The sequence below is a fragment of the Eurytemora carolleeae genome, unplaced genomic scaffold (assembly GCF_000591075.1).
Source record: "Eurytemora carolleeae unplaced genomic scaffold, Eaff_2.0 scaffold683, whole genome shotgun sequence".
Classification (NCBI taxonomy): Eukaryota; Metazoa; Arthropoda; class Copepoda; order Calanoida; family Temoridae; genus Eurytemora; species Eurytemora carolleeae.
In genome coordinates, this window is record NW_019396594.1 from 180849 (window position 1) to 184114 (window position 3266).

The 3266-nt window shown below is 30.3% G+C and overlaps 1 protein-coding gene across 1 annotated transcript in view; it reads left to right on the top strand.

The window, feature by feature from the left end:
• The window catches only part of LOC111706038 (uncharacterized), a gene marked incomplete at its 3' end in the record, with an annotated part of 3587 nt that extends 1648 nt beyond the window's left edge, over window positions 1-1939 (top strand). Inside the window, exons 3-5 of the mRNA XM_023478790.1 lie at window positions 525-585; window positions 1216-1320; window positions 1862-1939. Of these exons, the coding sequence (XP_023334558.1) occupies window positions 525-585; window positions 1216-1320; window positions 1862-1939 (244 nt within the window). The remainder of the gene's footprint in view (window positions 1-524; window positions 586-1215; window positions 1321-1861) is intronic.
• Between the last annotated feature and the right edge of the window lie 1327 nt (window positions 1940-3266).

Genomic DNA, 3266 nt, shown 5'->3' on the forward strand with positions numbered 1-3266 from the left:
ACCCCAGGGAAGGTTTATGAATGATCAAAATTTCAAATATTTGTCTCCATCAAAATTCGATCTTCATTAAATTTTTGAAAATTTTGAAAATCCACGAAATTTTTTGTGAAAATCCGCGAATTATTTTGTTTTGTTTTATGATGTCCACAAAGAGAACATGTTCACAATTAATTTAGAAGATGGGCCCGAAGCGCCCTCTAAGGCTAGTAAATATAAAAAATAGAAATAAAAGGAAAAGGAAAGGAAAGGAAGGGAAAAATAAAGTTACATATTTATACATATTTATTGTTTACATTGTATTTAATATAAACTAGTGGTGGATTTTTAGTATTTTTCGACGATGAACTAACAACTTTTAGAAATAAAAATAAAAATCAGCAAGTCACATTATAACTTTCGTTTCCAGGATTTGTTTTAACAAAAAAATCTGCAAAAAGTTTGTAATATCTAAAACCGTATATGGTAGAAGACATTCAAATCTATTTACTAAATATCATGTTCCGTATGACACCCTGTATTTCTAGGTTATTTGAAAAACGTGGAGCAATCTCCCAGACCATTTGGGAACAGTCTCTTCAGATCCAGGAATATAAGACAATTACATTTTTTAAAAAAAGAATTCTATTAAAAGGGATTTAATTAGAATTGAGCCTAGAAAAGGAGGTATTTAGCCGGATTTTGTTATAAACAGTCGTCGCCGTATATATCAATACAATAAGAACGACTTTTTATTTCAATTTTGATTTCAAACAGCATGGATACACATAAAAATGGAAACAAAGAGAAGCTGTCAATTAATAGATTCTTGTAATATTTACTTGTAAGCTTGTAATTCTTTAAAAGGTTTAAATACCCCTCCTTAAACTTCAAAAAGAAAAGTCGTCTTCATTGTACTGATATAAACGCCGAGCACTGTATTAGGATATTTGTAGAAGACAGTTAAAAGTTCAAATATTCCAACAAAATAATTACGTGTGCAATCCGTTTTCTTATGTCAGGCTTTCCAAAAAGCTAAAAATGATCAAAATCTGACAAGTTAAAGTGGGTCAAAACCAAGATTTAGTTTGTTACAGGAAAAAGTAGTCATTTAGGCAATGTGCCTGAGGAGACTCATAATGAAAATTTGAGAATTTCACTTATTTACATAAATATATTCAATATTGAACAATAACTGGACATTGATATGAACAACATTGACTTATTTGTATTCTACAGACCACACAGCATAGTGTGACAGACTGTTCTTTAAGCTGCAAAAAGACGAAAGGTTGCAATGCATACAAATATGATTCTGATTCAAACATCTGCTATGCTGCTCAAGTAAGAAAAAAATATAAAAAATATAGAAAAATAAAAAATAACTCCTAAAGAATTTTATACACATCAAAGAAAGTTTATCCTCTCAATCTATGAACACTTTGGATATTTGATGTAGCATAATTTACAGTTTGAAATACCAAAGGTCTACAACATCAGGGAAAGAATTTAATACATTTGAGCTGCGTAACGTTGTTAAACTTCCTACAGCCGGTTCAAATTTAAACCACCGATTCAAAGTTAAAGATTAAAGAAGGATTTGAATCAGTGATTAAATTTGAACCGGCAGGAGACAGTTCAAATTCATTAAATTCGATCCCAGATTCGGATAAGGGTTTGAAATTAAGGTGGTTTACATAAATTGTGTTCAGAAAATATTATAAAAGTAAAGTTCTAATTGAGTCAAAGAAAACAGTTTCCAAATTTTTACTGTACGCAATGTATGTGTTTTTATTACAATATTCTCCTTACTCAAACATCAGATAAAAAAAGATTGATACGATTCAATTCAATTTTATTCATTTTTGCGAACACTCCCTTTAAGGTTGAGCTGGCTGGCCTTGAAGTTGTTGACAATAAAGTAGCTGTATCTGTCTTCATGGAATCTGAACTGTACTATAAGGTGAGTAGTGGTACTAAGGTTGTATATAAGGTATAGATACTCTGGATGCGCTCAAATGTAGGTAAATGTCGTCTTTATTGCTATGGAGACTATAAATCCTCATATGACGTCACTATGATACTTTACTAACAATCATCACATTTAACAATTATTGATTAAGCTAAAGAAGACAATTCTAATTCAAGTTTTCAATTTTTGAGTGCGTTTATATTTAGTGAGCCGCAAAATTTATTATTCTTTAAAATAAGCAGTGACGTCATATGAGGATTTAGAGTGTCCATTGCTGCTATAAAGGTCGTCTTTACTTATATTGAAGTGCATCTAGAGTATATCTAACCTTATTATACAGAGCGTCCCATATCATATTTGATTATCTCCAAACTTTAACGCCAAAATAAACACATAATGCTCGAAAAATTTTGCATTTTCTGGAAGAAAATTTTCATATAAGCCTTGACGATCTAATATGATGTGGGACACCCTGTACAACCTTGAGTGATGTACACACTTAACAATAACATTTGTAATAATTCAAATAATACAGGGTGTCCCACGAAACATGACAGTTGGTGAATAGTTTTGAATGTCTTCTTCCATATATACTGCATTATATATTAAAGACTTTTTACAGTTTATTTCGTTAAAAAATTCTTTTACTCAAATATTTTTTACTTTGATTTCAAATTTACTATTTTATACATGCCATATAATATTTTTTATTATTCTCTTTGATATCAAACAACTTAACAAATTATGGAAGAAGACATTTAAAACTATTTACCAACTGTCATTTTTCGTGGGACACCCTGTACTTAATTCACTTAATTGGACAGTAGGTGTAATTTAAAGTGAGTTTCCAATTGTAGAGTGGGCAGTGGCGTGTTTTTGATTCGAACAAAAGACCCTTTTAACCTTTGACTGAGATTATTTATCAGAAACACTTTTATGTGTTGATGACTTTGTTTATAAGCTCTTTTATATTTAAAAACTATTGATATTTACTCGTTAAATGTTGCAGAAAAAAAATAATTTCATTTAAATTTTTAAAAAGCACGTTGGACTTGTTTCGAATTCTTCAGACATTGGTAAAATTCAGCTCTGATGAGTTCACTCTGTATAAGCTTACGTACACTCTGCAGTTTTAAGGTTTTAAGGTTTTAAGTTTAAAGGTTACCGTTGTGAATCGGACATGTCCCTTTAGAAATGGAAGTTGACCCGAAATTAGGCTTGCAGTCCCTGTAGTTTAACAAGTTTTGCAAAACTCAAATCTTAAATTAAAAGGCTTAAGATTATTTTAAATACACAAAAATATACTACCGTTTAAACT